The sequence below is a fragment of the Notamacropus eugenii genome, chromosome 7 (assembly GCF_028372415.1).
Source record: "Notamacropus eugenii isolate mMacEug1 chromosome 7, mMacEug1.pri_v2, whole genome shotgun sequence".
Taxonomy (NCBI): Eukaryota; Metazoa; Chordata; class Mammalia; order Diprotodontia; family Macropodidae; genus Notamacropus; species Notamacropus eugenii.
This window is the reverse complement of record NC_092878.1, coordinates 53,226,840-53,249,727: the sequence shown is the minus strand read 5'-3', so window position 1 is coordinate 53,249,727 and position 22,888 is coordinate 53,226,840. Positions and strand designations below refer to the sequence as shown.

The 22,888-nt window shown below is 39.3% G+C and overlaps 1 protein-coding gene across 3 annotated transcripts in view; it reads right to left on the bottom strand.

Moving 5' to 3' along the window:
• Positions 1-22,888, bottom strand: part of SPG11 (SPG11 vesicle trafficking associated, spatacsin) — a 72,988-nt gene that overhangs the window by 49,257 nt on the left and 843 nt on the right. For all 3 annotated transcript variants that reach the window (XR_011970798.1, XM_072625549.1, XM_072625550.1), the window contains exons 2-11: positions 20,969-21,153; positions 19,502-19,729; positions 18,779-18,980; positions 14,090-14,227; positions 12,099-12,547; positions 4,877-5,022; positions 3,482-3,614; positions 2,466-2,621; positions 1,909-2,081; positions 35-211 (exon numbers count right to left, since the gene is read on the bottom strand). Coding sequence is in view for 2 of the 3 variants with exons in the window: in XM_072625549.1 (XP_072481650.1) it covers positions 35-211; positions 1,909-2,081; positions 2,466-2,621; positions 3,482-3,614; positions 4,877-5,022; positions 12,099-12,547; positions 14,090-14,227; positions 18,779-18,980; positions 19,502-19,729; positions 20,969-21,153 (1,987 nt within the window). In the remaining variant the exon portion in view is untranslated. The remainder of the gene's footprint in view (positions 1-34; positions 212-1,908; positions 2,082-2,465; positions 2,622-3,481; positions 3,615-4,876; positions 5,023-12,098; positions 12,548-14,089; positions 14,228-18,778; positions 18,981-19,501; positions 19,730-20,968; positions 21,154-22,888) is intronic.

The window sequence follows — 22,888 nt, the reverse complement described above, 5'->3', positions numbered from 1 at the left end:
CTGACTTCACAATTGGACATTAGCCCACACTCACCATGTTCTTTAAGAGGTCAGAAGCTTCTCTGATGTTGCTCTTTAACAGCCTGTCAAAGACTAGATCTAATCCCACTCGAATCAGTTCTCCAAGGTTTTGAGCAGCATGGTTGGTAATCCTGAAAAAGGCCTGAGCCTCTGGCACTTTGTTGTTCAAAATGGCCTGGGAGATAACTTGCTGAAAGAAAAAGAAAACGTTTGGGTTTTTTTTTTTAGTCACCCCTTTTGGTCAGAATAGTTAACTGTGCCACTCATAAATCTAAATGGTTTGATGTGGATCCAGGAAATCAAAAAGGGGTGTACCTGTATAAAGCCCAGAATGACGCTCCACATCCCTCATTCATTCAATATGATCTCTGGACCATCACTTCTGTTGTCAGAGCTGCCCTTAAACTCTGTACCTCTTTTGGATACTCAGCAGCTTAGCTGAGCTACTCTGAAATCAGTCTTCCTAGTGGTCCCACATAGAGAGTGTCAAAAAACTGTTTCCTATCCCCATAACCTCTACCCCCTTCTCAGGTCACCCTCACCTCCAACTTAAATTGACAACAATGTGTTTGGCTATCCTAACTACATTTAGAAAACAAAGGCAGGGGATGTGAGGAGAGGAAAAAAGTGAAGTGATTACATCACACCTATCAGACTGGCTAACATGACAAAAAAAAACGATAAATGTTGGAGAAGATGTGGGAAAGCTGGAACACTAATTCATGGTTGGTGGAGCTGTGAGCTGATCTAACCATTCTGGAAAGCACTTTGGAACTATGCCCAAAGGGCCATAGAACTATGCATACATACCCTTTGACCCAGCAATATCACTTCTAGGGCTCTATCCCAAAGATATAATAAAAATGGGAAAAGGACCCACATGTAAAAAAACATTTATAGCTGCTCTTTTTGTTGTGGCCAAGATAGAAACTGAGGGGATGCCCATCACCTGGGGAATGGATGAACAAGCTGTGGTATATGAATGTAATGGAATACTATTGTGTTATCAGAAATGATGAGCAGGCAGACTTCAGAAAAACCTGGAAAGACCTATATGAATTGATGCTGAGGGAAATGAGCAGAGCCAGGAGGACGCTGTACACAGTAACAAGCACAGCGTGTGGTGAGTGACTGACAGACCCGGCCCTTCTCAGCACTGCAAGGATCTAAAACAATTCCAAAGGACTCATGATGGAAAATCCCATCACATCCAGACAAAGAGCGATGGACTCTGCAGAGAGAAGCTATTTTCTGTTTTGTTTTGTTTCTCATGACTTCTCCCATTTGTTGTAATTCTCCTATGCAACATGAGTAACATGAAAATGTGTTTAATAGCAATGCGTGTGTAGAGCCCATATCAGATTGCATGCTGTCTTGGAAAGGGAGAGGAGGGAGAGGAGGAGAAAATTTAAAATTTATGGAAGTGAGTGTTGAAAACTAAAAATAAATAAACTAATAAAATTTTTAAAAAGTGAAGTGATTATCACCTGAAGTAGGGTTCAGATAGTTGCCTTAAAGTCCAGTCTATGACCACAATTCCAAACAACCAAAGGGAACTATGGGTCACTGGGGAGGGTGGGATAATACCCTTGCTGGTATTGAAGTATGTTATGTTTTAATTCAAAAAGGACCGCCGACAAGCTGCTAAACCATACTTAGCATGCAGTATTAATTTTGTAGTTCCTAGAAGAGTTCTTACAACCATAAGTCTTGAAGTCCTAGTCTTAGTTCCGGGATAGCCTGTACAACGATACAGGGAGTTTGCTGGCCAAGCTCCAGCACAATGGGTCTGCAGACTTTTAACTCCTGCTTTTCCATCATTTCTCTAAAATAATATGAACTGTGAACTAGGGGAAAAAAGTGAAGGCTGAAAGTATACATATTTACCTCAGGGCTAAGCTTTCTCCACATTTCACTCTCATTTATTGCAGGGACATCTTCAACAACATATGCGTGTACAGCATCAGCTGGTTTCCGAGGGAATTTTATCATGAAGGTTCGAAGTTCAGTAATGTAGTTGGTCAAAATATCCACACCATTCTGCAGGTGTTCATCTAATTCTATGGAGATCATCAATAAACTAATTTAATAACAGCAAAGGCAGACCAATAAATAAATTCTGACTCACTAGTTATGCAAAATATGGAGAGACCGAAATACCAAAACTCCTCTTTCTGCCCTCTCTGACCAGTTCTGTACTTTGATAACTTTTCCTTTATGTAAACACTGGTTCTATGCCCGCCCTGCGGTTAATCTCAATACCAGATCTTTTTCATTCACCTGAATGGTAATCTACCTACGACACATAAACGTTTGTCCAATTATGACCCAAGGCCTTTTGGCTCATGCTCTTCCTCACTGTCATGCCCACAAGATTTCTGAAGTCTGAATCCCTTAGCCTAACACAGAACTGATACAAATGGGACAATACTTTTAACATTTACCTTCGGTATGGGCAAAAATCTCCCTGATTTGCTTGTTGAGGAAAGACAACGTGAGCTTCAGCAGTTGTTCTGAAAAATGTTTGCTCTGAGTTTCAGAATCATTCTCTCGTATAGCTGAACAAAGCAGATCTAAAGCTGGCATCAGTTCCTTCACACCTAGAAGAACCCGGATTAACAGTTTAGGACAAAGGATGTAGGTCAGTGGCATATGACATAATTTAATATTAATTTTTATGCTCACGTGCTCTAGAAATTGCTACTGGGCACAGTATGTTTTACTTCTACACAGCATTACTTATGCTGTCATAAGTAATCAGGGAACAGAAGAAAAGGGAAGGCAGAAGACAGACAACTTCTAGCTGGGGCCCAATTGTTCCCAAACAGGACATGCACCCCACCAACACCCCAGAGAGTCAGGGACTTGACGCTATCTAACCCAAAGAAGGAGTTAAGCTTATGTATTACCACCCTCTGGCAAGAATATCTAAACTCGAACACAACTATTGCCATCTTGAATTTGTAGGTACTTTTATTCAAAAAGCTTGAACCCCTTCTCCACCGGTCACTATGGTCACTAGAAAGTTTTACAAAATAGGCATGTATGATTCTCTCCCCTTGTCAGAAAAGGAAACCAAAGCATGAGGGAGGACAGTCTAAGCCGTATAGCAAGCAAGCAGAACAATGAGGCCCAAAATTCACATTAAGTCCCAAATCATAGTTGAGCAGGCACATACATACACATGCTGCAGGAACTCTCAAGGAATTCTTTTACTTGACTTTGCTCACGTGGCCACTTTGAAAGACTATATATCCTAACCTCACAGTTAGAATATATAAAGAACAAAGAAAATAAAAATCTTACTTCAAATACTGACACCTGGGCATCTTCCCTCAGGTCCTTTACACAATAACCCAAAGTGCTGAATGTCCCAGGATGTTGGGACAAAGCACTTTAGAATTACGAAAAAGAATAAATGGTAAACGTCAAAGGTGAAAATGAGGATGATTCTACTCACTTTTCAAATACAAGTGAGATGGAAGCCTAGCAGGCTGGTCAGGTACAGAGGAGGTGGAAGAGGGACTGAAAAGATTCTCCTTGCTCTTCAAAAAGAAGTCTACAGTATCCAGTTGTCGGTTCTCTAACCCAGCCTGAACAACAACAAAAAACCCAATAATTTTTGCAGACCTAATAATGATCCAACGAAGGGATCCCTGAATCAAGAGAAAGGACAGTTTCCACTCTAAAAGTTTTGACACCTCATGTACCGAAAAGTCCTCTGTAAGTCATTAAACCTCGATAGGCCCATTTCTATGTCTGAAAAAATGTGGAGCTGGACTAGATTATTTCTAGGATTTCTTTTTGCACTAAAATTCAATGCATCTAAGTACACATAAAGCAACTTAGAGATTCTGAAAAATTAGTGGTGGTAGAAATGTTAAAGTCCACTCTCAAAGGTCTACAAATCCAAGTAGGTTATAATCTTGTATGAATATTGTAACACATAAGCAAATAACTATAATACTATTTTTAAATAAACCAGGATTGAAACATCAAAACTATTAGCTTTAAGGTATTCTTATAAAGCTGAAACCAGACTGCCGAATGGCCAAGTAAATTCTTCATTGGTAAGGAAAAATTCTATACAGTATACTAATATGGAAAAGAGGGCACACAGTATAGGGGATATACTGAATCTTTCAGTGCCCAAAACAATTCTCCAAGACTTTAAGTTATAGAAGAGTTGCCCCTATGCACTGGGGGAGGAAATTTTCACACCAATGAAATCACAAGTCTGGAACAAAAAAATTGAAATGGCAAACTATTTGAGAGGTAAGGTGGCACAGAGGACAGAGTTAAGAAGCCAGGAAGCTTCAAGCCCTGCATTGGACATGAACTGGCTGTATGACTCTGGGCAAGTCACTTAACCTCTCATTGCTTTACTAAACTCTCTAAGACTATAATTTGCAGACATCTAAGTTGATGGAGGGAGTTTCCTCACCTGGGAGTTCTCCAGTTTCTATCTAGTCTCTATCCTTGTAAACAACTTACAATAGCCATATTTATCAACAAGGAAAAAACTATCACTTTTTAGTTGATACTAGTAGGTGAACACAAATATATTCCCTAGCTGGCTGGAATAAAAAGGTAAGTTGAAGGGAACAGTGAATGTACCCTGTCCTTCCCTGTTTCCACTTCCTTTGCTTTTTATCATCCAATTCATTTTGCATAACTTTTAATGCAAGATTTTCAGCTCTGTAAAAGTAGTTGTAATACAAAAGAGTTAAGTGGATATAGGTTTAAAATATAGTCCTTTTAGCTGCTGATGTTTGAAGAATTCCTCATATATTCATGTGAATGTTGGATAGAGCCCAATCAAGCAAGTCCTACCCAGGTCTGACGCCAAGGTTACCTCTAATGCATGTATAGGGATCGAGCACCTCCCCCAAGCATTGAGATGACAGAGAGTATCAACAGTGCTGGCACTTCCATGGATCATTAGTCTATTCAAGAACTCTTCTTGAGTCAAACCAAACAAAATCAGAGAGAGTCCATTTTCTATGAAAAATAAAACACAGATACATTTGCATTAATAGGTTTCTTGGGATTTAAGCAAGTTTTCTAATGACTAGATATTTCAATAATCAGCACTGAAACTGCTACGTATAAGACGCAGTGTTTGTTATGCACTAAAGAACTTACGTCACCCCATCAAACTGATTTCCAACATTTTGGGAAGAAAATTATTCTGAAATCATACCATAAAAAGAACCTGACCAAGAGATGAGTTTGTCATCACAAACGTATCTTATTAAACTGTATTACATTTCATATTTCTACTTTATCTTCCAGACTGAATGATTTCAGATATCAAAACATTTATACAAATATTGAATTTCTAAGTCTGCTGGAAGAGAAACATTTAAAGACTTATTGGCATGATCACATATACAATGCTCTATAATAGCAGGCATTTAACAAACGTTTATTCTATTGTATAATTCTAATCCACTGGAATTCATAGCTTCCAAATATAGGTACATGAGAGGGAGAACGTGACAGTACAACCTATGACCTTTGGGGGCATATTTGTACTCTGGACATTATCTGAAAACTGGCTGCCTTGGTATCCAACCGAAGTTTTGGTCATTCAATGGAGCATATCCAACTTGTCTTATCACAAAATACCACATACCAAGGACAGGAGAACTAAAAAGCACTATTAACAGCCTCTTTCTACAGACCTAGATGTGGGCTACGTTTCATAGCCCTAATGTCAACTTTAGTGGCTACTGCATAAAGATAGATACAGACTAAAATAAAAATGAAAAAATCACAAAGTCCAACCAGGGATTCACTCCCGTCTTCATTACTATTAATTTTCTCAGATTTTGTGTCTTAGCTTTTAATTGAGCAGAAATCATCTATTTAATAAGAAAATCAAACATTTATCACTAGGTTATCAGAACTTCTTTCTGAAAACACCAAAAATACAATCATTTTATTATTTCCAAATTCAGATAAGACAATTACAAATGTCTCAGGTAAAGAGCATTTTAAAACATTTTTATTAACAGCCATTTGTCCTAGCCAAATAAATAATCGTTTCATTCCCTACACCAACTAGGGAATGTTAAAGGGGAAAAATATTGATGAGTTAATAAAAATTTTAACTTATTTACAAAGTTGATTTACAATCAACTTGTCATAATTTTACTATTAGTAATATGTAGCAATAATTATACTCTAGTCACCCCAGTTCATAAGTAAACTCAAGTGGGAGATAATTACACCTACTGTAGGCAAAACACTACTCGTAACACAACATTCAATCAAGGACTGATTTGGGCTTTGATTATCTCGAACGCATCCCTTGTTTGTACATAGTTGTTTGCATATTGTCTCCCCCGTTAGACTGCGAAGTGCCCGAGGGCAGAGGATGATTTTTGCCTGTCTCTGTTTCCCTGGCATTTAGACAGTGCATGGTACATAGTAGGCACTAAAATGCTTGTTGACTGGATATGACCTGATTTGATAGCAAGTGCTAACACTGTTACCAGGTTTCTGATCTTAGATTCTAGTCACTACATAAAAATGAAGCTCATCCACTTGACCAGCACATGCAAACAACCTGACACTAGTGACAGCACATTGAGCACCATGTGAACACTGATGAACATGCTTTACCAGCTGATGAACTGCCTACGCAGAGACTGAATAGATGGTTTCAAAATGACAATAAAACTTGTAACTACTTTTTTAGTTAGAGTAGAATCAGTTTTGTGTTTTGTGTCCTTTGGTTCTCACAAAGGTCTGGGGCATTCAGAGCATCTACAACGCAAAATGACAAGGCTTCTGGGAAGCTGACTAGCTTTTGGCCTTTTTCATTACTTAAACCCAAACCATGTTTTTCATCATTTTATTCTATTCTCATCTTTGTGTGCAAGTAACTGAATATCAAGGTACACAATGACTTACTTTGGAAAATATCAAGTTTTTATACGGTTTCTGCACTTCCTTCTCCTATGTAATGTATCTTAACCCAAACACATTATCACCACAGTAGTCTACCGTTTGTTTATATTCATTGTGAGCATTACAAATTGAGATGATGTGTGCCATAAAAGGATGTTGCGTATTACTTCTGAGAGTACATCAATGAAGCCAACAGTGTCAACTCCTTTAATATACCTCTCTAGGGAGAGCTTGCGAATCATTCATCCACTTAACTGGATGTCTTCTGGCTCCTTATGTGCCCCAGCCCTCGGGCCCAACAGAGAATATATTGTACCTGCTTTGTCATTGCGAGATCATATCTGTAAAGTGCTCTGCAGACCTAAAGCACCATATAAATGCTAGCAATCATCATTTTTATGCTTAGATGGCACTGTGACCAAGAATTCCCTTCAATGCCATTATCATGATCCATTCATGCCTGCCCATTCTGGGGCATTCCTGCCCATGTTCTCCCAAGTTTGCCACAAGGTATCCGTCCAACGTTCTGGAGGCCTTTCTTTTCTCCCAACAGCAAGAGCGTTGCCTGTGGGGAATTCTGGTTGTCATCCATCATCCCTTACTCTTGTCTTATGACAAGCTATCTTTGCTTTCTGCTTTACAACTTGCTCATGTCCTTTATGCCTGTTCTCCCAAGGTCCTAGTTAATTTTGTGCTGCAGACTGCTTACACCCACCATGCACCTTTTCACTGTTCTTGTCATATTTAATTTTTCAGAGGCAGTGGGGAACCACACCTAGCTGCCCTGTAGCAACATCTGTAAAATATAACTACTGAAAATAGAGGCTGCTTTTGCTTTCACAGGAAGCTCAGGATTTGTAAAAGAGCTTTGCAATTTCCAGAAAACAATCCAGCCTGCTTTCCTTCTTTTCAACTCTGGACCCAGCTGTCCACATAAATACTGTTTGTTCCAGATATACATATTATTAGGTAAATTTTACAGGATGTGTCCATTCAGATATATGTTGAAATCTTAGCAAAAAAGATACTCCTTGGTCCATTTGTCCTTTCCTGTGCGGGCAGACAAGTCACATTCCTGAGTGATTACAGGGCTCTTTCAATGTCCTGGGGCTTGATGAGATGAACAATCTCATCCACAAACAGGACCATTTGGAGGAGTCAAGTTCTTCAACCTGGACTCTGCACTAACTCTCCTCCATCATAGAAGTGAATGCCTTTACTAAATAATAAAGCATATTCCCTGCTTCATTTTTTGCTTTTTTTTATTATCGGAGGGCTCCTGAACAGGATGATTTCTGCTATTACATCTTCCAAAGAATCCTGAGTGATCTTGATGTATGGATAGAAGATGCTCTACTTAAAAGGATTTTGCTAAGGTGGCGTTTTATGCTACTGGCTCCTTAACAACAAACAATAAGCATAATGCAATCTCACATTCTAAGATGGTAAAGATATGATCCTTTTGATTCTCATAAAGACTTTTGTAGAGATGGAAAAGCAGACATCAAGGCTGGTTACTGAAGTCTTTCATTTGCTTTTATTCAGTTTTAACAAGGTCTAAAGTTTTTAGGGTGTTTTTACGGCATCTTTGGTATCCTCCCTTCTTTCTGATAACTTGTATTTGGTCCCTCAATGCTTTCACAATTGTTCATCTTCTCTATCCTGGTCCAATTCAACTCCTTTTCCCATAAACTCTCTTCTCTTAGGGCCATTCTGACTTTTTCTGTAAACATCTCAGGAATTGTGACGTCAAGGTCCAAGTGCGGTGGTTCCACTCTCCTGGACGGGGAAACTAGTTTGTTAAAAAAGCATTTGCAGTTTTCCCTTCTTTTTCCTTTCGTTAATAAACCTCTCTGTTTTTACTCTTGAACACCCTTGGGATAATTCTGCTTCATTGGCTATCTTGCCATGCTTTCTTTAAACAGGCTTTTCCCTTTACTGTTTTTCTCTGCTTTATGAGAAACTGCTACTCCTTAAGATTTTAAAGGCAAATTTATATACAAATCTGGAGATGCCACTGGAAGTCATCTATTTCTGGCATAAGTCAAATGTTTGCTAAGGAATTTTCTGGGTTCTATCGGTCTCTTTGCTGTGGCAATTAATAAACGCTGGTTATAGTTCTGGATGAAATTGTTATTAGATGTAGTGATAAAATTTCTTTTGTCTTTCTCATTACGTTAAAGTACTATTTAAATATTTCAGGGTTTAATCATTTTAATGTAGATCTTACCTTTCTTCTTATTATTCATTCTTTTTTCTTAAACAAATTCTGACTATATACACAAACAGCTGACTTGGTTAGGATAAATTCCATATCAGCAGTAAGTCCTTCCCCATCTATTAAAATAAAATCCATTTCCTTTATGGTGATATCTGATGCTCACCCTGTCCAACGTACCTACACATTATTTTTTTAGACAAAGTGTTCATGATATAGAGGTGTGAGGTGTCTATTTAATCTACAAGTTTTGGCCTTCTCTCATTTCTTTTTCCTGAAATTTCCCGTACAGTTTTCTCCATCTTCAACTTTTCCTACCTTTGTACTGAAGTCACCAAGTATTAGAATACATCTTGATTTGTTGTAATTCTTATCAAATTCTTCATATAATTTCTCTACCACTTTATCATCAGCAAGAGATGTTGGTGCATTAGCTGGATTATGTTCATGGTGATCATTCTGCAAATATTTGTCATTACTACTACAAGACATGAAGGCCAAATGTCCCATGAAATGTTTCCTGTTGTTTCTGGGTACACGATAAAACCACTCCACCAAGTCCTTTCTTTGTTTCTCCAAGGAGTACCTGGTGAGTCGTCCTTCTACTCAGACGCAACTTCTTTCTTCTGGTTTCCCTTGTAACAAGATCAAGCTTGTTATGACTCAACTCCTTCAGCTACTCCCTGGCCGCTGGTACCAACATCCAAACTGAAGTTTCCCGAGGGCCTAAAAACTGTTCGATTCCTTGTACCTTCTCTCCCTTTTCTGTCACTCTGCCACTGTCACTACAGAGCAGAATGATGTCTTCTTTTCTGTTTGTTTCATGACTTGCCAGTCAAATTTCATCGCCAGGTGGCAAACACTATGTGCCCTTTGCAGTTAGTGAGGCTAGGTCTCAAAAGACATTCTCACTATCTTAGGAGGGCCAGACCTGAAGCCTTTCCAATGCAGTAGAATCTGTCAGAGTTAAATCCACTGGCAGAAACTTTGAGAACCTCCAGTTACCTCCATATCACAATGAGGCACCGAAGTATATAAAATCTTTATAAGAATGGTTTAAGACATTCTCCAGTAAATATGAGAAGAGGGCTGGCAGGTTACTAGAGGCAATTTTCCATAGTGGATCACATTTTTTTGAGGTCCCATTACATCTAGTGTTCATTGATTTTTAAAAAGATTTAACCTGGTAGAATACTATGCAGCCTTAAACACCTTACTCCAAAAAGGCATACTTCACACATCAAAGATACACAAGATTCCACTGATAGCAGGTACTGAGATCACATGTTCAACAATCCACTGAGAATTAACATGTTAAACAGGAAGATAAATGTTAGCCAAAAGTATTCCCAAACGTCCTGGAAGATATTCTGCATAAGGTCCAAATAAAAGAAAGATTTTCCAAATGTTCATCTTTGCAAATAACACCATGCCAGTGCCAGGCAAGATGGCAGGGCAGATGGCTGGCAAGATAGCCCAGGTGAACTGCTGGATGAGAAATGAAGCATGATCCTGCCTGGCCAATTCGATACAGAGGGCTAGGGGATTTTTCACTCACTTACCATTCAAGGCAGTTCAGCCCTAGGGCAGAAATTGCCAAGTTGAGCTGATTAATTCCCTCCTGGACTGGGGTCCCATTACTCATCCTGCAGTTATTCCTGCCTCTCCGTTCCCACAGTCATCACCTCAGAACCACCTGAATTAGCACAGGAGCCACCTGACAGATTTTCCTGACACTATGTCACACGGCTGCTGGATGTCTCTTTCTCATCTGGTAATGTGCTTGTCTGACAAAAAGCCTTCAATGGCTTCCTACTGTCAACTGAATAAAGCTTAAATTCTTCTGCTCAGAATTTAAGGTTCTCCATGATCTGGCATCATCTCATCTTTTCCATCTTTCCAATTCAACTCATCATTTAAGTGTCTACTATGTGCAAGACAGTGGAACATTCCTCACCCTCAAAAAGCTTACCTTCTACAGGAGGCAGGGGTGAGGAAGAGAGAATATTAAAAAGATGACAATCTGAGAGAGAAAACAAAAGGCTGGGAGAATCAGGAAGGTGGAACCTGAACTGAATCTTGAACGAAGGTGAGGATTCTAAAAGACTGAGGTGAGATAGGACAGCATAACAGAACTGCGCAAAGATACAAAGATAGGGGACAGAATGCTAAGGTGCAGTTAAATGTAGGTCAATTTGGATGGAATCTAAAGGGTATACAAGTAATATGACTGAAGACTGGAAAGGTAGACTGAAGTCAGATTTTGAAAGGTTTCAAATGCCAGGGTATGGATTCTGCTTCTTATTCTAGAGGCCAATGAAAATTTATTATTATTAGAAATATTAATTTGGCACCCGTATGGAGGATAGTTTGGAGAGGGAAGCCCTGGAAGGATGGAGGCTGTGCTGGACACAAGTTAGATGCCTACTCCAGTTTATTCTCAACACAGTTGTCAAAGTGATCTAAAAGTCAGACAGTCACCACCATCACCACCACCACCACCCACACCTCCATTCAGCAGACACCAGTGGCTTCCTATCACAACTGTGGGGATTTTCTCTGGCTGTCCCCCCTGGATCCTAGAATGCTCTGCCTCCTCACCTCTGCCCCTTAACTTCTTCCAACTCCTAGTTAAAATCCCACTTTCTACAGGATGGATTTCCCAATTACCCTTTAATTCTAGTTCCTTCCCTTTGTTGACTATTTTCAATTTATCCTTATATAGTTTGTGAAGAGTTATTACATGTTGTCTACCTTAGCAGACTGCGAGCTCCTAAATACAAAGCCTTTCACCTTTCTTTGCATCCCCAGCACTGAGCACAGTGCCTGGAACACAGTAGGTGTTTAATAAATGTTTAATGACTGAATGACTGAAGCCTAAACCCATCCATAGCAGTGCAAGGAATCCAAAGACTTCAGCAACTTGACAATCTGATCTTACCTGTCAGAACAAGGCACAACTGCTGGTTTCCGCTGCAGTCCACAGGAATGCATTTTTTGCCAAGGAAAACACGATGCACATTCTGTGTCTCCAAGTCCCACAGAATAACCGTCCAGCCTGTACTTTCTACTAACCATGTAAAAAGCACAGTGAATCCTGTCACGGACACACATTTGAGCTTTGCTGTCCCCTCTGGTTCTGCAATGGGCATTACCTTCCACAACTTCCTTAAATTATCTGACCTAACATGATCCTTCCACGGGTGGCTGTACTGGGCATGCGTTAGGTCTTGTGGAATGAAGGTCCCAATCTGTTCCTGAGCAAGGTGGCTACTAGATTCAGAGGGGTCAAAATGAAGAAGACCCTGAAACCAAGGCACACAATTCACAACTTCTAACCTGGGCTTCTTTGTTGAGTTGTATAATTCTGACAACTGAGTTTTCCAGGATCTGGAAAAAGAAAGGAAGAAACTCTTTTCCATTACAGTAAGAATCATTGAGCCAAATAATCAATTTTCCTTTCTTTAAAAAGAGATAGCACAGTACAGTGGACAGATAGCCAGCCTTAGAGTCAGGAGGGCCTGTGTTCCAGTCCTGCTGCTTACATACTAGCTATGTGACTGTGGATGAGTTGTTTAACTGCTTAAAATCCAAGGTAACCCACTAAGCTTCTGAACAGCAGAGAAGGTGCTAACCTGCATTGGTGGAGGGAGTTTCCTCACACAGGAGCTTCCTATACTAGTGAAATCCCAGATCCAGTCCCTAGCCCATAGACTCTTTAAAAAATACTTTTTCTTTTTTTTATCTCATATTGTAAAATGTTTATTTTGTGCACTTATTTTCATTTGATTTTTGTGATTTTTTAAAAATTAATTTAGTTTTAGTTTTCAACATTCACTTCCATAAGAAAAATCCTTTTTCTTCCACTAAATTCCTCCTCCAATGTAGCCATTCTCTAATGTAGAAATGAACATCATAGGAATAGGGTTTGCCTTTCACCGAAAGGCATCCTGGTGGCATGAAAGAGACTTGGTGTTTCTGCGGGTGATGTCAGTGAAGCATGAGCTCTGGCAAGTCCTACACCAAGCTGGAAAGGCCTTATCTGAACACAGGCCGGGGAATAGATATAAAGATAAAATGTGAGCGACGAGGCCAGCTAAGCTGAAAGGTTCATTGCTAGAAAGCTGGTCAGCAAAGGATGAACTTTGGGGGTTATAGCAATTTAAAAACTATTAAGGCATCAATAGTTGCCTGTGTGGGTAGAGGCGTGTGACCACACCAATTAAATCATGGATCTTTTAAAGTTAAAAACCCTTCTTCTGAGATAGTCCGTCAGAGAAAAGGCATTCCATTAATCTAACAAATCATGGGATCTCACAACTGGAAGAGACCTTTAAGGTCCTTAATTCAACTCTGGCCTGAGGCAGTAACGCCCTCTATGAGATGCTGACAAGCTGCCATGAAAGTATTTATTCCAAAACTCTCATCGGAGATAGGAAAGCTGTACACAGCTTGGTTATCAGGAAGTTTATCCTTACTTGGAGTTAAAATATGCTTCTCATACTTTGCACTTGTACCCACAGGACCTAGAATAATGACTGGCACATAGTGCTTAATAAATACTTACTGACTGATCCGTAACTTCTGCTCATTAGTTCTAGGCTACTGTCCTCTAGGGCCACGAAAAACAATTCCTCTTTCACATGATAGCCCTCCACAAATCTGAAAACACATCCTGTGCTCTCCAGGCTAAAGCAGATAAATCTGTTTTTGAAGTTTCCGTACAACATTACATATACTATCAGTCCTTTCAATGCATTGATTGGCTCTGGTGATTTTATCTTTCCTCTTCTTCCTCTCTATTTTTTCTTTTAAAATATCCTTTGTTATCTGAGCTGGTTCTCCAGGAGGGGAAGAGGGAAGGATACAACAGGAAATTCAGGCTATATCAAAACAAAATATGAATTTAAAAAAAAAAGTTTCCCTACATACCTATCGACCTGGAACGAAAACCTGGTCAGCTTCAGATTGTAGACTGAGTTGGCAGGGTCGTCCTCATCCACTCCTTCAAGTCCTTTGAGGGGAAGACTTTCTAGCTTCCTTTCACACAGTATATGTTCTGGATGGTGCCTACATTTTAAAACATAGCGACAGTCCTTGTGTAAAAGTGATAACGCTTATATGGACATAATGATAAACATTCTTCCATGTGTTTCCCATTCACAAAGCCATGCCACTTTTATCTCCCTAAAAGTGGTAACTCACAGAGAATGCCATGATGACTAATTTTCCTTAGCTCAGCCTACTGAGTCTTATAGCTACAGTATAATACTAAGAAAGTCAAGGTTATAAGTTTGATTTCTTAGAAAAAAGCTGTTTCATGTCAACAAACTGAACCCTAACATCACCAACCATTAGTTTCATTTCACAGATGTGGCAACAGGGGTATGACCATGTGGACAGCTCAGTCCAAATGCACCAAGGCCCACAACTACAGGTACAGCAATTCAAAGCCAAAGTCCTTAAAAATCATGAGCCAAGTCAGTTGAGATCAGTGAATGACTAAGTACCTGGTGAGTATTACAATTTATTCAGCATTACTAGAGGTACTGTTGGTAATACAGTAGTGAAAGTAGCAAAAGATGAATTTGGCTCAGCTAAGCAAGGTTTTAAAATGACACCTCTTGTGTTTCTACCGGAGGCTTTGAGCCTATGCTAAGTACATGCAATACAAAACAAAGACCAACATACTACAGAGTCTTCTGGCTCTGCAGATGTATGCACGTATAAAAAGGCATATTTAAAAGTGTCTCTCAATGGACCCCTGCATGCTGTGTCCTTGGTAGCTGTTTACTTTGCCTATGCTTAGTCCTGGCTCTGTAAAACATGATCTCAAGGGACTTACTATAATCTAGATGAGATCAGTCTAAAGTACAAGAAAAAAAATGAAAGAACAATATGAGATCCTAGATGATTAAATTTTGAGTTTTATGGTTCTCATTATGCCACAAGATTTCATGGAACGAGTCTGGAATTTTTTAGCTGAAAGAGGCCTCAGAGATTGAGGGAAGGTCTTAGCAAATGGAAACTGAGCTGGGTTTGAAGGAGAAGTAGGATCTGACAAGCATATAACAATAAGAGGATACAATAGGCAAGGGAAACGCAAGCAAAAACCCAGAAACTATAAATACTTTTTTGAAGTTTCATATCAGTATTTGATTTAACATAGTTTTACATTATATATTTAGACTACTGTGCATCTTTTTAAAAAAATGTACTAGTTAAGTCCTAGTCATACATAACTACGAAGAGGTAGCATTTTGCAAATAACCAGAGATTGAGGCAGCATGGTATAAAGCAAAGAGCACTGGACTAGGAATTAGGATACCTGGATTCTAGTCCTGGCTCCTCTACTAAACAGCTCAGTGACTTCTGCTAAGTGGCTTAACTTCCCTAGGCTTTGATTTCCTCATTTGTAATGTGTGGGTTGTAAACATGTAAATGTGTGAGTTTGTTAAGGTCCCATCCAGCTTTCAACCATGCGAAGACGAAACAGAGAAGAACAAACCAACACCCCCACATCCTCCATTTAAGTCTTTTGCAATCCATTTGCTGAAGCAATTAAAGGGCTGGGACAAGAGAACTCAGTGTTTCTCCCCTCCCCATCAACATGGTATGCTTCCCAAGGCATATTTTCTATGGATGATAATGAGATTAAAGAGCTTTCCCACCCATTAATAAGTCTGCCTTGATTAGGAAAGGCCTACACCTTTAGCTAATTTCTAATGAGGCACTGGTTCTCAAGGGCTGTGATGTCCTCTGGCTCTGAAAAGTGTATACATACTCTGAGGTGAGGTTTTACTTCAGGGGCTTAGCTTTTGGAAGATTTGTTTGCCAGAGGAGACTCTAGGTAGCCACCATGCAGCCCCCCTGGCTTTGGAAACCCAGATGTTGATGCTTCTCTCTCTGGTAACTATGTATCTATGGTCAGACAGTTGGATCTATCCGTTGATCTGTGATATGTGTATAGCTTATGGTCAGGCATCTAGGAAGTGGAAAGGCAACTGTCTGTTGGTCTTTATTTCTCTGTATTTTCTCTGAAGTTCAGGGTGTTAGCATTTTCCCCTGAACTAAGTGAATGATGTATATGTGCTTAATTAAAGAGATTGCTGACCCTTCAAAAGTTACCTTTCCTTTTAGAAAAGCAGATCAAAGAACCTATGATAGCAGGCCTGCCTGTACACATTGGGGTACTTGCTTTTACAATGACTCCAAGGCTGACTAGGTATATGAAGTGTATATGTTCTAGCCCAGGTCAGAAACTGGCCTCTCTGTAGAGAAGTATATGACCTACAAATGTGCTCATCAACCTTGCCTAGACACAAAACATTAAAATCCATTCAAAATCAATGAAAATGTCAATGATTTTAAAAGTTCTAATAGCCACATGAAAATGAATTTCTTTGAATTTGTAAGCACAAAAAAGACACTCAGACTTCAAGAATAAGTTACAAAGGCAAAGAAACTAGTTCTTAACTAGGTCAGGGCTTCCTCATACTGTTCACCTTAAAGAAGAATTGATCATATTTTAAGGGCTCAACAGTCTAAAAGTTTAACCTCCTAATCTAATATTTCTGCATGTGGCCACAGACAGACACACACAAATATTGTGAGCTCAAAAGTTTGGACCCTCCCTCTGATATGTCATAACTCTTTTGTGTCTTAGAAGATAACTTTTCTTAACCAATCAGCAAGCATGTATTAAGCACCTACTATGTACCAGGTACCATAGCAGGAACAGGGGATACAAATACAAAAGTGAGACAGTCCCTGGCAGCAAAGGAGCTTACATTCAAAAGTTCTGTCTTAGACACTGTGAATCTGAAATACCTACAGACATACTGTTCAAAAAATTTCCAATACACAATTGGAGATGTGGAATTGGGGCTCATAGAGAAACTAGGGCTGGCTATTTAGACCACAGGGTCTTCTGGGGAAAGAAAATAGCTGAGGCTGTGAGAGCTGATAGGGTCTCCAAGAGAGAGAACAGAGAGAGAAGTGGGCATAGGACAGAGCCTGGGAAGACATGCAGGGTCCGTGAGATGGCATGAATGAAGATCCAGTAGAGGAGACTGGGAGGAGGAAGAGGAGAACTGAGAGTGTAGTATCTTGGAGGAGAAGGTGATCAAGATGGAAGAGAATTGAGAAGGAGGAGGACTGAGGAAGGGTCATTGGACTGTAATTAACAAGTCATTAACAATTTGGAGAGAGCAGTTTCAGTTGAATAATACAATCTGAAGCCAGACTTCAGAGACCTTAGAAGAAAGTGAAAGGAGAGGAAGTAGAGGCAACAGGTGTAGATAGTTTTTTTCAAGAAGTTTAGCTGAGAAGGTGAAGATATAAGATGAAAACAGCTAGTCATAAGAGCCAGCATTTATATAGCATTTTAAAGTTTGCTAAGCTCTGCATATATGTCATTTCAGCTGACTGATGAATGGTGGGGCTGGTAGGATCTAACAAGTTTTTTTCAAGAATGGGATAGATGGAGGTATGCCTGTGGGCAGCAGGAAAGGAACCAGTAGAGAGGGGATGAGACAGGAGAAATCTTTGACTGGAGGGGAAGTGAACAAGGGCACATGTAGAAGGAGGCAGTGAGAGATGATATCCAGGGTAAAAGAAGGAAAGTGTGAAATGAGAACAGGAGAAATGAAAGCTCACAACCAATGGCCTAAGAGTAGGCTCACTCTTTTACCTTGCCATAAATTTGGGCCTTTTGAGAAATATATGTGTGTGTGTGTACGTGTGTGTGTGTACGTGCGTGCGCACGTGCATGTGTGTGTTTATATTTCCAACAGGAGCTACCTCTAAGTGTAGCTCTCACAAATGTGTCATGAGAGAAAAGTCACCTCCAATGTCAATAACCAGATATGCAGATAAGCACTTATGTACTTGCCAGATCACTGAAGAACTGGGCCAGCTACGTATGGCTCCATCACTGTACTGTGGGCAGTCATCACTGGCAAAACTCGTCACTCCCTCACTTTTTTCTCTCTCTTTTGCCTTTGTGAAAGGTCAGACAGGTGGGGTGAAGGTAAGGGGTGGTGGGGTCAAGGGGACAGCACAATTTAAAAAAAAAAACCTTCTACATTATTAAAAAGAGATGAGAGTCTAAACATTGATCAACACTTAAAAAACAAATAGGCAGTAATCATAATTCCTGTTTCACACATCGCAACTCAAAACTGCATTGTAGTAACTGGTACATGAACTGACTCAATGAAATAGGTAAATTGTTAAGAGAAAAAGGCACATTTAAATCAGTCTCACTGTCTCAACTAACTGCAATTACTTGACTTCAAAAAAGATTAGGAAATCTGAGCAAAGTGCAGGCCTGTACTATTTGCATTTATAACCAGAAAAGAAGATGGTCCAGTCAACTATCATGAGTAAGGGAAAGCACAAGAGAAGTCCTAGTGTCCACAAAACATTAAAAGACTCTGAAGATGGTTTCTATCATAGTGAAAGGATCTTTTACTAAAGATTTACAGAAAGGCATGGGTTAAGAGTCACAAAGAATAAAAAGTCACTGAGGATTTGCAATCAAATCAAACTGGGCTGACCCTACAGCAACCATGACTACAATGTGCCTCAAAAAAGAGAAGGAAATCTTAATCCACCTACCTGAAATAGATATTTAAGTCAACAGCAATTGCAGAGGTGGAGGAGCTGATTACCACAACCACATCTAGTTCCTGAGACACCTTCACGGTAGTAAATGAAGACACATCAGCTGGCTGCTGTTGCTCCTCATCACAAAGATCAGCCTGGTAAAGGGTTAGATCCACGTAAGCAAGATACGTGCCATCTACAGCATCAAAAATGTCTTCGGGCCCAAGTTAAAGAAAATATCTGCTTTAAATCTAATTAACCATCCAAAACATAAGACATGATGAAGCTATAAAGGCTGATGTTCTGTTCTCCAAAATGACATTCATTGATGATAGAAGGAAAAAAGTGTGAACTGAGAAAGATATCAGGAGAGTGATGTGGAGATAGTAAAAAAATCTGTCATATTGGTGATATTCTCCATTAATAGTTAACTACCTCATAATAAAAATGAGGTTCGCCCAGCAGGTTGTAGCATCTTTTAAAACTCAGTCTGGATACAAACAAGTGTAACTAAAGCATAAAAATAGTTTCCAGAATTCAGAAAATCAATCACAAGTTTATGCAGGCAGAAAGAATACCATTTTTTTGAAATTTCAATAGAGTTTTGCTAATAGTCCATAGTTCTGCTGTAGAGTGCACTACCATGCTACTATCTCAAATGCTTAAAAAAATGAATCACCTTTCAGAATATTCTTTTCCTTCCTATGCAAAGGCTATTTCCAGTAACAAGGATACAGATCCAGCCAGAACTATCTAAAACAAAAAGAAACCCTCTGCAAAGCTGTGCATCAATTATCCTTTCCAAAGACTGTGGAGGTAAGGCCAGAGTGTAGCAGCTGAGGGTTTTGACCTCAGCATCCCTTCCAGGAAATGCAAGGTGTAGGATAATACATTTGTTGATGAGCAGCAACGATGAGGTGTTTTGAAATGACAGAATTCTCAGGCATGATAAAGAAGAAATTCCTGAAAAACAGAAAGTTATTTATTCAAACTCAGTTTTTAAGCTTATTAACATTTTGGGTTTGTGAAAAAACAGACAAAAAACGAAACAAATTTCATGACAATTCTACTTTGGCGAGAAGTTTGATTCAGATTTCACCCATTTGAGGCAAACTGAATATCTACATTCATCATGTCAATCTGGCAGAGAGGACCGAGCGCTGGACTTGCAGTTAGGAACCTCTGAGTTCAAACCCTCCTCAGGTATCTGCTAGTTACATGACCCCAAGTAAGCCTCCCCAAGGCTCAGTTTCCTCATCAGCAAAATGAGGGCAATAATAAGAGCACTTACCTCACACTGGGTCGTTGTGAGGATCACATGAGATATGTAAAGTGCTTTGTAAAATTTAAAAGTGACATATTAAATGCTCATAGTATCAGCGTTCATGCATTTGGCCACTATCGTTATTACTCAGTCACTCAGTGGCCATACATTTGCAGAAGACCACGGGGAATGATAAAGCACTCTTTCCCCTTACTTAACGCCTGTAATCGAGCAGCATGGCAGCACATGGAAGCAAGCATAGCACCACAGAATTTGTTTCAGAGTGGAAAGAATTGTAGAGATCAGGAATGCAAATATATTACCTTTAAACACTTATTTGCTAATTGTCTTCATTTATTAGTCCTTCTGTTTATAAGAGGCCTCAACTTCTCTAAGATCACAAATTTAAATATCAGATGAAGTCTGACATGTGAGGAAACAGAGACCTAGAAAAAAATAAGTGACTTGCCCAAGGTCACACTGACAGTAAGCAGTGGAGTTAAGATATGAACCTAAGGGCAACATGGTGCAATGGAAAGAGTATCTGGAATATGAGGATGTAGGCTCAAAACCTCCTTGTTCTCAGTAATCTGTAACACGAGTGCTTTAAAGTTCACAAAAACTCTATGTGGTAGACAGTATAAATATCATTAACGCCATTTTACAGGGGAGGAAAATGAGCCTCAGAGACATAAAACAACCTGTAGTCACATGTTTAGTGTCAGTGCTATGATTCAAACCCAGGTCTCATTCAACGAAGCTCAGCACTCTTGCTATTACTTCAAAAATGTCTGGCCTGAGTCTACTACTGTCTGCTCTGGGCAGCAATCTAGCTGGACCAAGGCTAACTGAGCGTACCCATAACTGTAAGGGACAAAATTTCATGGTCATTTTCACAAATTTACATATGCATCGATAGAGAGCCGGGACATACTTACTAAAGTTTTTGTCTTCAATTAGCTTTTTTAACATCTCCCCACTGCAGCTACATAATGTGGTGATATCACATTTTCCATTCTTCATCTTGAACTCATGGACACAGAGTTCATTATTTTCACCGAGGGTCAGAAGTTTAGGCTTGTCTGTTGGTGGGTCACTGGTTTGGGAATTCTCCCATACAAAGCTAAAGAAAACCATAGAATGCTGAGTTTATTTAGTGAAGCTGTTAACAACAGGGTTAAGGGAAGGGTTGAGGGAAGGAGGAAGAAGTCTATGTGGATCACAGAGAATAGCTCCCTAATCTTTAATGCTACTACCCATCTTTGAAAGATAAAGATAATGAAATATATGATACCACCATTAAAAATAAATCCATAATAATAAAAGTTCTAACATTTGAAAACAATGAAATGAGTCTAGCATACGGAAAAATCACATCTCCCTTTGACAGACAGGACGTTCCCCAAAACACAGCATGAATGTTAAGACTGGATTCAGACTTGTAAAATTTTCATTTGTTGCTTCTCCATTAAGAATTTTTTTTAGATATATACATTTTTACATGACTGTTATTTCCACTAAAGTCTTCCTCTCCAAGTTCCCAAGCTCTAGCAGGTCCTACTAAGTTAGAAAGACTTAAAGAATGATCCTGTAAGAAAATCTCTGAAGCTTACAGATCTTAAATTAGCCACCTGGTTGCCTACAGGAACCCATATTGATTGTTAATTTAAAATACAGATGAGTCAGAATCTAGGTGGGTGTAAGCAATACTGGCCAGATCTGTGTGGATGAAATAATGACACACCCCTGAAATACTTTTTGCTACACTTGGAGGAATGGTTCATTATTATAAAATCTTGTTCGTAATTCCACTATTCTCATAAGTTTTCCCTAGTCCTTCTCCTATTCTGATACAGTATTTTCTTTTTCTTTTTTTTTTTTAATGATAATTGCTAACATTTATTTAGCACTTTTGTGGTTTTTGGAGCACTTTACATGAATCTCTTACAACAACCCCCTGAGGCATCCCCATTTTACAGACAAGAGAAACTGAGGTTTGTTTTTGTTTGTTGTTTCTTACTCCTAAACCATGTTTTTCAAAATATTTTTCACTTTCCTCCCCTATGCCCATCTTTACACTGAACTTACCAAATATTAAAATATCTTGATACAATTTGGAGGGCCTTATCAAGTTTTTTAAATAATTTCTCTACCCTCTTGTCCCCTGTAACTGATGCTGGCGTAAAAAGGACTATTCTTTTCAAGGTGGTCTCTTTGTAAATATTATACATGACTTGCGTGTCATGGTATCACCTGAGACAGTATTTTCTGCTACAGTGCTAGGTGTATATAAGATGCCAAGCTAGATAGCTATTTCCCCTCCAGATTCTTTGGTATCCTTCAAAGCACAGAACACTGATTACAAAAAATAAATTCTCATTGAAGGAATGAAAGAAAGGCTCTTAACCTTTTTTAGTATGGTGGGCCCCTCTGCCGTCTGGTGAAGCCTGAAGACCCCCCCTTTCAGAATGTTTTTAAAAAACAAAATAAAATGCAACTTCATAGACAGATCCCCCTCAGCAGAACTGGGAATAAGTAAATAAGTGAGCTGCCCAATCACAAAGCAATTTCAAAGGTGAGAGTGGAGCCTTTGTCTTCATGACTGCACAACCTGATGCTTCTTTACGAATGAGCTGACTAGTGACTGACAAGATAATCATTAAAGATAACACATTGTAGCAATAAAAATGGAAACTGACTAACATGGGAGAGGGAGAAGAAACAGAAGTCAAACTTCAGTCTTTTAACATGGTTAAAAATTACTTTGTATGTATTTAAAACTTTATTACGTATTTCATCGTGGTTCAGTGGAAAAGACCTGGTTCTGGAGGAGGACCAATATCGCCCTTTAGGAATAC